Source organism: Puntigrus tetrazona, chromosome 5, assembly GCF_018831695.1.
Source record: "Puntigrus tetrazona isolate hp1 chromosome 5, ASM1883169v1, whole genome shotgun sequence".
NCBI classification, from domain to species: domain Eukaryota; kingdom Metazoa; phylum Chordata; class Actinopteri; order Cypriniformes; family Cyprinidae; genus Puntigrus; species Puntigrus tetrazona.
Genome location: NC_056703.1, coordinates 32,802,000 through 32,815,482, shown reverse-complemented (window position 1 = coordinate 32,815,482; position 13,483 = coordinate 32,802,000). Strand labels below are relative to the sequence as shown.

At 35.8% G+C, this 13,483-nt stretch overlaps 1 protein-coding gene across 1 annotated transcript; it reads left to right on the top strand.

Annotated features, from left to right (window-relative positions):
* Nucleotides 1-2,857: 2,857 nt before the first annotated feature.
* slc1a3a (solute carrier family 1 member 3a) lies at nt 2,858-13,465 on the top strand. The gene is made up of 9 exons (XM_043238449.1): nt 2,858-3,099; nt 3,839-3,983; nt 7,655-7,858; nt 7,935-7,977; nt 8,064-8,335; nt 9,293-9,526; nt 10,020-10,214; nt 10,894-11,028; nt 12,356-13,465. Exons 1-9 carry the CDS (start codon nt 2,919-2,921, stop codon nt 12,564-12,566), a joined length of 1,620 nt encoding a protein of 539 aa, XP_043094384.1. The 5' UTR covers nt 2,858-2,918; the 3' UTR covers nt 12,567-13,465.
* Nucleotides 13,466-13,483: the final 18 nt, after the last annotated feature.

Below are 13,483 nucleotides of genomic sequence, written 5' to 3'. Positions count from 1 at the left end.
AGTTCTGCGAGTTTCCCTTTTCACCAAACATATGATGAAACTCTGACTTCCTGGAAAGAAGATCGAGTCGGTGCAAATAGAGCTGCGAATCGTATCTGATCAGCAGCCAGATTTCACTGAAGTCACTCCTGGTGCCAAAAACAAAATCACAGAATATCGTAGATCATCCCACTCAGCTCGTTTTTAGCAGGTTTTAAATGACAAATGGAGTGATTACGCAAAACCAAGAACGTTTTCAGAAACACAATAAAACTTAACAGAAAACATTGATTGTATTGAAAACTAAATCATATTAGATTAATTTCAAATGAGCTTTATTGGCACGACTGTAGAAAAGCACAGTTAATAAAACTTTAAATATATGTAATATAAAAAATATTTGAAATAAACACTTTTTAAAAAGTAATTACAGCAATAAACATGTGTTAGTTGAACAAAAAAGATTTTTACTTTAAGTAAAAGTAAAATATATTTGTTGTATAATGCACATTAATTAATAATAAAAAAATAAAATTTTTATGTATATTTAAAATTTGCGCAGATAAGCAACTGTTTTTTCATTACAGCACAACATAAATGGAGTAGTATAATATAGTAAATGGTGAATAGTGGACTTTTATTTTCTTAAAAAACATAAAAAAAGGCAAATAAATTAAATATTTGTTCATACAGTCTTTGTTTTTCATTGCAACCTTTTAATGCAAACGTGCATTAAACAAAGAAACAAAATTTTTTTTTACTTTTTTTTAATAATGTATAATTTGTTCACACTTCAGTTTTATATTTGTTTTCGGTTGTTTACCTCGCCTCACCCAAATATGTCAGATTATGCAATTGAAATGAAATGTGAATAAACTGACTTGGAGTAGAACCGACAAGTTGTTACAAGACTTGATAATCATGTTCCGGGCGACTTCCAAAAAAAACCATCCAAAGAGCATCTTAAAGATGTTCAGGTTAGGTGATCAAATTCGTTTTTGTGAGACGCTGTGGGGAATTTTTTTTTCCACTTATTGCTCCAAACAGAGTGGTCTCAGACCATGCGGCTCTAGGTGCATGTGAAAACAAACACATGCTTTTCCCTCCATCTCTTCATCGAAAGTGGGAGGAGCTCGCGTTAGCCCCTCCCACAGTCGAGCTGGCAGTTCCTCCTCTCTAGTGTGTGAAAGAGCTTCTCTTTTTCAGCACGCTCCGCCCCTTCTCATCTTCCTCCGCTCTGTTATTGGCTCTCGTCTGCCCTTCTCACTCACACCCTTTACGCTTGCAGACCCTTCCTTGCAAACTCCTACAAATTTCTTTCTAAGCACACACTCCTCTCCAGGCTCTCAGCGCAGAGGATCTTCGTCAGAGGAAGGGTCGGACAGAATCGCTCGTTTTGATGTGAGTAACTGTCTGTTATTGTTCTAAACGGGGGAGTTTGCTCAGACCATGTGAGTCCAAGTGTGTGAGAGGGAGAGTAGCAGTGTTTGGTCTGGCTGTGTTCCTAGCACACGTGGAAAGATAGCAGGAGTTCTCTGAAACTTTACAGCGGGGTTTCGAGACCTGTGCTGACGTGCTGCAGTCACTTGTAATGAAATAATTTGAAAAAATGTTTGCTGTGTGACTGTTTGTGTCCAAGAAGTCAACGCCCTGATTGAGAGGGACTTTTTGACACATTAAAAATAGTTGCTGAAGAGAACCTAAATTCGGATACACTGAACGTGTGTATTTACACCTGACAAAAAAAACCAAAAACTTACTTTTTATAAAATATAGATTGTCTGTTGGCTTCGGGGAGAAACCTTTAACATCCGTGGAACCTCAAAAGGTTCTTTACTGGCACTGATGCTTCCATGAAGATCCTTTTTTTATTAATAGAACCTTTCTATTGCACAAAAGGTTCTATAAAGGGAAAAGAGATTCTTTGACTTACTCTGAGAAAATAAAAATGTTATTTTAAGAACTGTTCACCGAAAGGTTTTTTGGGGAACCGAATCAAAAAGGGTTCCTCTATAGAACTGTTGCAAGAACCCCTTTAAATTTAGATCGCATTTTTTAAAAAAAATGGTGTAGAAACAATCAATTACAAATTAATCCACAAATAAATACATAAAATGAAAAGAAACACGTTCAATTAACATGAAATAAATGAAATAGTATTTTATTATTAAAAATTATTTTACAATTTAGGTTTGCTTTAAGTGCTTTAGTTTTAAGAAAGCATTATTATTATTGTTGCTCATACTTCAAGTTAGTGATTTGAACAAACCACCAACCTAATTATTATAATACAGCATGCACTGTTGATGCCACAAATCTGTTAAAGAGTAGTGTGCTAGGTTATTACATATTTTGAAGATGTGCCTCATGATTTTCACTTTGTGTACAATAAAACAAGCTAAAACAGGACATTAAGCAATTAAATCATTTAATCTCTTTTGATTTGAACACACCTATCGTGCAAAAAAGAAGGATAAAATGTGACATTATATATATATATATGTATGTATATATATATATATATATATATATATATATATATATATATATATATATATATATACATTTTTACTGTGCAGTGATCTTCCTCACAGCATACTAGCTAGAAAAAGAGGAAACAAATTGAAAAAAAATGTTTTACAATTTCAGCCTTTTTAATTCTAATGTTTCATTCATCATTACTTGCTATATATTTGTCATTTTTCTGTGAATTTTACTAGTAATTTCTGAGAGGCAATTGTTTCAATGTAAATCCTACACCACGTTTTTTCAGCGCACTCAAAATTTAGCAAGAAAATGTAAAAAAAAAGTACTTTTTAGTATTCAGCTTGATATTGCATTCGAGAGTTTACCTGTATGTCGTTCTCTGCAGCTATCGAGTGTTTCCCGCGAATCGTCCCGCGGCGTCTGGAGAGTCCCGTGTGGCGCCCCCATCAGGCATGACTCAGAGTAACGGAGAGACGCGTCTGCAGCGCAGCAGAGTACAGCAGCTGCGGGACGGCTTCACAGAGCGCTCGCAGAGGGCGCGAAACACCGTACAGAGCATCACCACCAATGACGTCAAAGGCTTCTTCAGGCGGAATGCCTTCGTCATCCTCACAGTCGCTGCCGTCATCATCGGTGAGACAGTGTTTGATGCTGAGAGGATTGTCTGTGCCTGCTACGCATAAATGTAGATGTACATGATATTGAAGTCAAAATGCAAATGAATGTAAGTGCCAAAATGGCATACAATTTAATAAAAGTACAATTTAATAACAATTGAATAAAATAAATATTAAAAATGCAATTAAATATGAAGCTGATATTTGTTAAAATGTAATATAACAATATAACGGTTTTAACATGATAACATAAAAAAACACATTTTTGAAAATATATATATATATATATATATATATATATATATATATATATATATATATATATATATATTGTTATGCCATTATCATATTCATCATCATATATATTAGAGTTATTTTTTTTGCATTGGATATCATAAAACACTGAACCTTAATCTGAATACTGAACATTTAAACACATTTTTTTAATGATACTTTGGAACCAATATGTTGAAGCGGAACGTTTCACTTCGGATCCCATTATGATCCGTTCCAAATTGTGATAGAAATTCCATTAGCATTTCTTTTGACAAAGACAGCATTGTGCTCTGACTTGAGCAGTGACACAGTACAACACACTTAAAGTATTTCACAATCGTGACATTCGTATTTTTTCCTCTTCTGTTAAATTATATTAAAAAAAACGTGTAACGACCTAAACACGTCTAAAAATAATTCCAAATGCAAAAAGTCGTTTTTACAGATCAGTTAAAGACGAATGTGTGTTTCTCTCGCAGGTATAATTTTGGGATTCGGACTGCGGCCGTATAAAATGTCTTATCGAGAGGTGAAGTACTTCTCCTTTCCCGGAGAGCTGCTGATGAGAATGCTGCAGATGCTGGTGCTCCCCCTGCTGGTGTCCAGTTTAATCACAGGTACTGCGCCACCAGGCACTGAACTGGAGATAAACACATGATGTAGGGGAAGGGGACGGGCCCAAACTGGTTTGGTCATGCTCAAATGGGACAGCAGATATAGTTATGTCACTCGTGCTGCCTAAGCAATTCTGTTTATTTAGCTGTAAATGCATTTGCAAAATCATATAATAGTTTTAAGGGAGAATTCGGTTCAGCTTCTGAGCCTGTTTTGTTTCAAAATAAATCCTGAGGAAGGTCAGCATATGGTTCTCTAAGGGGTTTGACCCGTTTAAGAAAGTAGGGGCAGGTGAGAGAGTGTGTGTGTGTGTGTGTGTGAGGTCAGTGCTTTGATGGTCGCTTTCCAAACAGACAAGAGGTCAAAGGTCAAAGTGACCATACAGAGAAATGAACAAAAGCTCCTTTCAGTCATCTTTCTCTCTCTCACTCTCTCTCTCACACACACACACACACACACACATATTCTCTGTGTATAAATAGCATTTGCTGCTTTCTAAATAAAGTTAGGGCAGTTTCCAGGCAGATTGATGGCTGCCGTGTGGCACACGCTTATATAGAATAAAAAAGACAATGCTTATGGTTTTTGTCCATCTTTGATAGTTAAACAGCTGCTTATATGCTAAGGAGCCCACGTGAAAGAGCATGCACGAGTCGTTTCACTAACATGAGACGAGAAGAAGTATGGCAGGAACTGATTGGATTTCGAAAGCAGCTGAATGGAGACAGATGGCTGGAGCATTAAAATAAGGCGTTAAAATAAAAGAAAGGAGCAAATTGTAACGTTTAATGAAAGATGATTAAAAAAACCCATTGTTGTCTCTTTGAAACAATGTTGACTTTTTTTGAAATGTCAATTACGATATGACCAGAAATGTGTATTGAGTAAAAAGAGTCATAATGATTTATTGCAACAGATAGAACAGCAGCTGTCTTTAAAGATCTTCTTGCACGCTATTTGTTCCTGTCTTTCTCTCACTTGCACAGTCACAAGGCTGAACGTCAGTGACACAGTAGAGGTCCATTCAGATCAAAATCTCAAAACACACACACACACACACTCATATGGTGCATCACAGCATGTCATCATGTCAACCAAATCTACAAAAGCCAAAACAAGGACCAACTTTAAAGGTGGTCGTTGATACCAGTTTGAACATCTGTGTGAAGTATTGTTCATTTGCTGAGTGGTCATCTACTTACAGAGCAAAAATTAGTTGCATTCATCACTGTGATTCCAAAATGTAGTGTATTATCACTATAAATGAAGTCTGATGCATGCCATTCAGAGAGAGTTGTTATTGCTATATGCCGTATGCATTATTACCTGAGGTAAATTAAGTAGAAAAAACAGATCTTTTCATTTTCTGAAGAAAACATGACTGTATGGCAGCCACCAAAACTCTGGGATTAGTAAGACTTTTAAAGTCTTTAAAGTCCTGTTCTTCAAAATACAGTAAAAATAGTAATGTTTTGAAAAATTATTAGCATTTAAAGTAACATCTTTCTATTTTAATATTGAATTTATTCTCGCGGTGGCAAAGCTGAATTTTCAGGATCATTACTCCAGTCTTCAGTGTCAGATGATCCGTCTGAAATCATAATAATATGCTGATTTATTATCAGTGCTGGAAACAGTTGTGTTGGAAACAGTTTTTGATGAATAAAAAGTTAAAAAGAACAGCATTTATTCCAAATAGGAATCTTTTGTAACAATACAAGCTTTTTTTTTAATCAGTTTGAAATATCCTTGATCAATAAAAGTATTAATTTACTCACACTGTTTTGTTTTATCGTTACAAAAGATTTCTATTTTGAATAAATGCTATTAACTTTTTATTCATCAAATGTTGCTATATATACAGGTCGTTTATGAGTCAGATCAAGAAGTCTGCCTTTAAATCTGTGATATTCTGGTGGTTTAAATCTTTTTTTCTACCCACTTTATTGTCCACTGTGTAAAAATCGTAATCTCTGTTTCTTAGAAAGTAGGTCCAAGACTTTCCCCAAAATGCGAGGAATTATTTAAATCGTTTTTTGATTAATCAGCTGCTTGATGGAACAGACAGACTTAGTTTATCAGCAGATTCTGGCCGTTCGCTGATGGCCACGGAGATTGAGCCCTCATTAGATGGGTTCCTTTGTTGAGGGTCACACACAATTCATCTTTGAAGACTGTGTGTGTGTGTATATGTGAGGTAATTACTCTGCGGTATAGGAGAATAAGACTTTATAAGACTCTGGCAGGGGAAGTCGTGGTTACCATGGAGACGTGAACTAATGAGAGCAGCATGACCTGTGCAGAAGGTTCCCAGGCCACTGTGGGGTGTAAAGCTGAGGGGTTTTATGGGGTTGGGGGCAGTGAGATCACTACTTAGGATCACACACACACACACACAAACACACACATGCACCATACACAATAATGCAAGACATACATAGTTCAGTACAATGGCTGTTTCAGTCCTATAGAGAGAAATGCTGAATGGCAGTCGTGGTCAGTGACCTTCAGGAAATATACTGTCTGACTCCTATAAAAGCTATTGTTATCGAGCATCAATGTAGAGACTTTCTTTCTTTCTTGGTTTGTTTGTTTCTTTCTTTCTGAATTTCACACTGAATTCAACAGATATTTTTTTGTTGGTCTGAATTGTCTACTTTTGCCATTTCTAATTCCTTAAAACCTTTCATTAAACAGCTGTATACTTTATCAAAAAATTTGCAAAATCTGGACAAATTTTTACAAAGAGTTTTACATTTCGTGGTCACAAGATTTGTGTTATTACGTAGTTTTGATGACTTAAATGAGTAAATTAGTAGTGAATTAATTAGATTGCTTTTATTTCTTTGAAAGAAATTAATACATTTATTTTTAAAAGGATGCATTAAATTGATTAAAAGAGTAAGTAAAGTTGCAGATTTCTATTTGTTCTATTGAACTATAATTTCATCAAAAAATACTGAAAATGCATCAGATTTTTTTCATGGAAATATTAAGCATCGCAATTGTTGTGTACCAACATTGATGATAATAATGCTTAATGAGTACAAAATCAGCAAATTGTAATTATATCTGAAGAATCATGGAGCAAGGATGCTGTTAATAAATTACTAAATAAAGGATATAATAAATTATTCATTAGTAAATTATTAATAAACAATGTTTTAAATTATTTTAATAAACATTTATTTTAAATTGTAATAACATTTCACAATTCTACATGTTTTACTATATTTCTTAAAGAGTATAATACATAAAAAAAACAACTATTATTCTCACTATTATTATTTTTATTATCATTACTGGCTAATTGGCAGTTTATTAATACTTATAGGGTGCATATTAATGCCTTATTCTGGATCTCCTACATTATTTTAGATCTCTTAAACTTACCTTATACCTAAACTTAACAACTGCCATACTAACTAGTGATTTTTAGTTTTATTAGAGTTAAATTAGAGCAAATTAGTTGAATTAGAGTTTACTGGGGGAGACGTCACGGTTAATTCTTGTAGTGAAAATTGCAACTTAAACTAAAAAACTTAAGTGTGACTGAAAAACATTTTAAAGGTTAGAATGAGCAGACAATATATGCTGTTGCTCATAACGCTATATGCACATGCATGCAAAGAATCAAGTGAAACGAACTAATATTGCAGTCTAACGTCACCTGTGCGCAGGTATGGCGCCCTGGACAGCCGAGCTTCAGGGAAGATGGGCGTGAGAGCCGTGATTTACTACACCACCACCACCATCATCGCTGTGTTCATCGGGATCATCATGGTGCTCATCATCCACCCGGGAAGAGGCTCTAAAGACGAATTCACCAAACAGGAGAAGATCGAACAAATCAGTCCAGCAGACGCCTTCCTCGATCTCATCAGGTGTGGCAAAGTGCTTTTTTAACCTGCCGTTTTATCGCATCTGTTATTTATTCTTTTTAAATTGCTTATTTTTCAGAAACATGTTTCCTCCTAATTTAGTGCAAGCTTGCACACAACAGGTAATGTATTTTTAAGCGCTTAAAATCCAGTTTTGCATACGCCGGTAAACACGACCAACTGTTACTATTCTCTCTGCCTTCCTCAGTTTAGAACGCAGTATGCCAAGCGAGTGGTCACTGTTAAAGTTTTAGTGAACGAGACGCTGTTCAGTTTGAGCAACGGCTCGCAGGAGCTCAAACGTGAAGAGGTGATACCAGTGCTGGGAACGGTTAACGGAGTCAACGCGCTCGGACTCGTGGTGTTCTCCATGTGTTTTGGCCTCATCATCGGGAACATGAAGGAACAGGGTCAGCCGCTTCGGGATTTCTTTGACTGTCTAAATGAGGCCATCATGAGGCTTGTTGCCATTATCATGTGGTGAGTGATTTAGAGTGGGGAAGTTTTCAGCTTTGAGCGTATTGCGTATACTTGGTTCTCACAAACAGTGTTTTTTGTAATTAATGAAAACCACTGAAAATGGGATAAACCGTGTCGTGACCTGCCAGATTTGTTTTTGTCGTTTTAATTTAAAGCAGACCCAGAGTTGGCCCTCGTATAATAATTATGGTAAAATAAATTTTTCTTCCAAGCTAATAGATAAGTCCATATTTTAATTGGCTTGTCAGATAAGAAAGTGTCTAAAGTATAAATAAATTGTCAGCCCTGACTTGCAATTTAAATGGCAACATTTCATAGGCATGTATATGGCAATTTATAGGTCAGCATTCGAATTTGGGTCTGTTTACGTGAACAAAAAATTCGTAAAGAGAAGGTTCGCTCAAAAATGAACTAAACAGTTTTAGTAGCCATTGACTTTCCTTCGATTCTTCATGTGTTCAACATCTTCAAGAAAGAAACTCATGAGTGCGAGTAGCCTAAATGATGACAAAATGTTTATTTTTGCTTAAACTATCCCTTTAATAGCTCAATTTAGGATGGACCACCGGTCTTTAAGTTAAAGCTGTGAACTTTTTGTAGTTATTTTTATTGTACATTTGTTCAAAATGTGATGTTTTTAGTCTCTGGTGATTCATACGAACCTAGCAAACCCGATGCGACCGAAAAAATTACAGATGGTGCAGTAAATAATTCAGTTGTGAACTCAGTAATGGCTCTGAGTGCTAACTCACGATTGAGTTTGGATCTGTTTTGTGAATGTTTTTCACTTTCTCAGTTAAAAAGAATAACTTTTTACTTTTTACTTTTTACTTGTTACTGGCGCAGTGTTTTTGCTGCATTTGTGAATACTTTATTTGCAGTCTGAAGCGCCTCGAGTCATAACATGACTATAGAAAAACACTTACGACATACTTAATCTATGTCGTCCCACCTCAGGTACGCTCCTCTCGGTATATTGTTCCTGATCGCAGGAAAGATCGTCGAAATGGACGATCTATCAGAAATGGGAGGCCAGTTGGGGATGTACACCATCACCGTCATCATTGGCTTACTGATACATGCAGTCATCGTGCTGCCGTTGCTTTACTTCCTCGTGACGCGTAAAAATCCATTTGTGTTCATCGCTGGACTTCTGCAAGCCCTCGTCACCGCTCTCGGTACCTCCTCCAGGTGATTTTCAGCACATGCACTTTAATACATTTTATATTTTATTTAGCAAAGAGCTTGCATCATTTCATTATGGACATGATAACCTGTTACGAATATCACTACATTTGTAGTACTTTGTTTTTGAAGTACTGTAGATAATTGCACAATAAAAGAACTGCATAATAGAGTTGCAAAACGAAAATAAAAGTTAATAAAACGTGGTTTTCCTACACTAACTAGAATTTAACCAGAGTATACCGATTGGTTATACAAATGTTGATCTTGAAAAAAGAAAACATGGCTTTACTGGAATGAAATTTAGGTTTTGCTGTAGCGCTAGCATGACTTTTACATGTTTAAAAAGGTTAGTTTACAAAAAAATAAATTATTCACACTTTAGTCACCCACTACATGCTGTATGTGTATGTTCTCATATGGTTTATTCTCATGGTGTTCGTTGTAACACCATAAGGTTCGAGTTTGATGAATGATGACTGAATTTGTGTCTCCGTAGCTCTGCCACTCTGCCCATCACCTTTAAGTGTCTAGAGGAGAATAACCATGTGGATAAACGTGTAACCCGTTTTGTGCTGCCTGTTGGAGCCACCATAAACATGGATGGCACTGCTCTTTACGAGGCTCTGGCTGCCATCTTCATTGCACAAGTCAATGACATGGATTTGAACTTTGGACAGATCCTAACCATCAGGTACCGTTAAAGAACGTTTCCCATGACAGCTTGGTCAGTTAAGACAAGACACCACGAGCAAAAAAATAACAGATTTTCACAATAAATGTTTTTTAATGTTTAAAATGCAATAAATGCAAATTAGACACTGTCTAATTAAAAATGCATTGCATACATTTCCAGACCAAAAATAGGAACACTGAATAAAGCCGGAATCAAAAGTTTAATTTTATTTTTGACATATCAAAAAATCATTCTGAAACATGTGTAGATGTTAAATATCTTTTTTAACAATCCATAAATCCAAAAATACTGTCAGAAAAATTCAGAAAAAAGAATTTTACATTTACAGAACCCGTAAAAAAAGTTTAAATGTAGGTAAATGTTAGTTAAAAAAATATTTCTGGATGAAAAATATAAAAAATAATTGAGAAAAATCTGTCAGTAAAACTGTATTGTAACTGAAATACAGATGCAAATAATAATTATTAATAATAATTGAATAAAATGTGTTTTTGATGTTATCCTTTTGGTAGTATTAAAGAAGACATGTTGTGAAAGTAGAATCCCAAATCTTAAAAATGATGACAGCGGTTTTGCTTGAAGTGTCTTGCCTTAAATGTAGTTGATTTCTCACACCATTTCAGCATTTATCTGACTGAAAATGAATTTTGAATGTGTGCTTTGTATCATTTTAAAGCATCACAGCAACAGCAGCCAGCATCGGTGCAGCTGGGATCCCTCAGGCTGGCTTGGTTACCATGGTGATAGTGCTGACCTCTGTAGGACTGCCCACTGATGACATCACTCTAATCATCGCAGTTGATTGGTTTCTGTGAGTACAGTTTTTTGTGTATTACAAATGTTTAATGTTTTTGGTTTGTGCGATCATCGCAAATATGACTTTTCAGGGAAAAGAGAAAAACTGATAAACTGAAATAGTTCCCACTGTCAAAAAAAGGAAATAAAAAAATAATAAAAATCAATATTAATTTTCAGATTGTGACTTCAAGGTGAATGTAATGTATGCAGATGAAGTTAAAAAACTTCCATATAATGCTGGGTAATCTGCCAGTTTACATTTTGTGACAATATAACTATAGAACAGTTATAGTATATGCATATGTATCCAGGTAAGTTTGGATACATTATTTTAGTTTTATAATTAATAATAAATTCATGTATTGATTCATTTGAGTTACTAATTCATTAAGTAGTGAATTATGAAACCTGTGATTATACTAATTTTTACGCCTTGTGGATTTTATCTTAAAAAGATAAAAATGTTTATTAAAAGAAAGGTTTATTAAAATGTAATTAATGCAATTTAAAAAAAACATAATTGGAATGAATAAAAAAATAAATACAGTTTAAAATAATAAAAGTGCATATTTTATTATTTAGAATTAAATGACATTAATACTTATGTTTTTTAGGCTTAATCGCTACTTTAGCTAAAAATGGTTCTTTGTTACTGTAATCACCGTCTAACCTCTATATAATTTTTAAAAATATCTATCATCATTCATAATCCAGATTAACTGGAAAAGTCACGGAAATGCATTGATCGAAAGCTGTGGGAACCCTAAACAGGAGATTTTCAACTCGTGTTGTTCTGAAGACACCCAAAGGTGCATTCCTTCGCGCACACAGGCAGGGCCGAGCAGCAAGATACTCTATCTTTCACATTCCATAACCCATAATCCAATTGTATATGGCCATGCAACATCTGCTTCCAATGAGTTTAGGACCCATTGAACAATACACCCATATCCAATAGCATGTTCTTGTGGCCTTTTCTCCCACCGCATTCAAAGCAAAACAGCAGTCGTTGAACTCAAGTTCAGTCAGGGAGCTTGTCGTCGGATTATGTGCTGGTTAAAGCAGTGTACAGAACAGAAGAGGCATTGTGAGGTTCAGAGGAGGCCTCAGACTCCGAGGAGCGTTCTTGCTAGGAAAGATGGGTCAGCAAAAACATCACAGAAGACGGAGGAGCCGTTTTTCTGAAGCGGAAGCTACACGAGGCCCTCAGAGCACAACAAAGACTCGTGTGACATCCAGATGTGTACATAAATCCCCATTGATGAGGAGATGTGCTTGGACCAAGCCCGGCATATTTCAAGCACGAAATTAAATCTGTTTGTTTTCGTCTGCCGTTTCAGAGATCGGCTGCGCACCACCACAAACGTTTTGGGCGACTCCATTGGTGCTGGCATTGTGGAGCACCTGTCACGTCACGAGCTGCGCAACACCGATGCCGAGATCGGAAACTCTGTGGTGGAGGAGAACGAGACCAAGAAGTCATACCAGCTCATCTCTCAGGAGAGCGAGTGCGAGAATGCCAAGATCCCTGACAGTGAGACCAAAATGTAGCTGCCCCGTTTCCTGAGGAAAAACTGGAGTTTTTGTACAAACACTAGTGACTAGTGATTCATCTCAAGTCTTTTTGTATGCCTGTCAAAGACATCCAAATGTGATGAGGTTCAAGCAGAGATGGACACGCGCGGTCTCCTTTGAACTCTTTTATTGTAGATTAATAGATTTGATTGCCTTAGACGTACGTCTTTGTTGATTTTCTAGATGCAGGTTCGTTTTCGTTAATTCAAGAGAAAAACCCAATGTCATTAGGGAAATCATGTTGACTGTGATTCTTCTGCTTGGGCTGGGATAAATAAGCAAATTGATTTCAGATCATTTTGAAAAAAGAGCTAGTTAGAAAGAAGCATTTTCAAACTGGTTGTTATGAAACACATGGGACGTTTTGGCAGCTCAAGTTGGAAAGTGATGCTGCGAGTCCAGAAACAACAGTGTATTGCTACACAACTACAGAAGCCTTTATAAGTGAAAATAAGCGGGAATCTGTGAAGCCGCTCAGACCATGCATGATTTGTTATTTCATAGATGCAAACTATGCCCTAACTATACCCCTTAAGTACAGTCCAACAATTAATTAGTTGTAATAGTCATTTAGAATAAATAAAAAAGCAAGACACAAAGACAAGAGAGTGGAAAGGGATATAATGGTCATTTTATGTCATTTTCATTTTAAAAGTCTTGGTTTTATGCATGTTGTCATGGAAAATGAGTCTTTAAAGTGAATTTTACAGCACGGCTATTTTTGAAAGCGGTCTTTATGACCTTTTTCCACATGTGATGTGTTTGCATCCCTGTTTTGAAAAACTGTACATTCAACTGATGTAATCATCTTATTTCAAGACTTTTATAGATGACTGTCGGTTTGAACGAAATAAAGAAATCTATTAATAAAAAAAGAACATTTTGGCCAGGAC